This window comes from Mesitornis unicolor, unplaced genomic scaffold (assembly GCF_000695765.1).
Source record: "Mesitornis unicolor isolate BGI_N332 unplaced genomic scaffold, ASM69576v1 scaffold29392, whole genome shotgun sequence".
In the NCBI taxonomy this organism is placed as follows: domain Eukaryota; kingdom Metazoa; phylum Chordata; class Aves; order Mesitornithiformes; family Mesitornithidae; genus Mesitornis; species Mesitornis unicolor.
The window spans coordinates 3,953-4,344 of record NW_010167613.1 but is presented as its reverse complement, the minus strand read 5'-3'; the positions used below and the strand labels follow the sequence as shown (position 1 = coordinate 4,344).

The 392-nt window shown below is 63.3% G+C and overlaps 1 protein-coding gene across 1 annotated transcript in view; it reads left to right on the top strand.

Annotated features, from left to right (window-relative positions):
- SLC38A3 (solute carrier family 38, member 3) overlaps positions 1-392 on the top strand; it is a 5,132-nt gene that overhangs the window by 1,918 nt on the left and 2,822 nt on the right. The window contains 2 exon segments of the mRNA XM_010178756.1: positions 117-199; positions 337-391. Coding sequence (XP_010177058.1) covers positions 117-199; positions 337-391 — 138 coding nt within the window.

Here is a 392-nt window from a genome sequence, read left to right as displayed (position 1 = left end):
CCAGGAAGGCCGGCATCCCTGGGGCTGCTAGCTCTGGGGTCCAGGGGTGCCAGCTCTGGGGTCTCGAGATGGCTGTCTGTGCAGAGTGGGGCAGTGAGCAGGCCCTCTGCTTCCAGAGACTGGTACATGAATGGGAACTACCTGGTGATCCTGGTTTCCATCACCATCATCCTGCCCCTGGCCCTCATGAAGCAGCTGGGTAAGTTGGGGGATGCCACCTACGGCACCAGGATCTGGCACCCCGGGACTCCTGTGGGGTGATGGTGCCAGCCTGGGGGTGGTGGGCAAGGAGGGGACTCCTGCCTGCACCCACCGGCTGCTCTTTTCCCTCCCCAGGCTACCTGGGCTACGCCAGCGGCTTCTCCCTCAGCTGTATGGTCTTCTTCCTCATC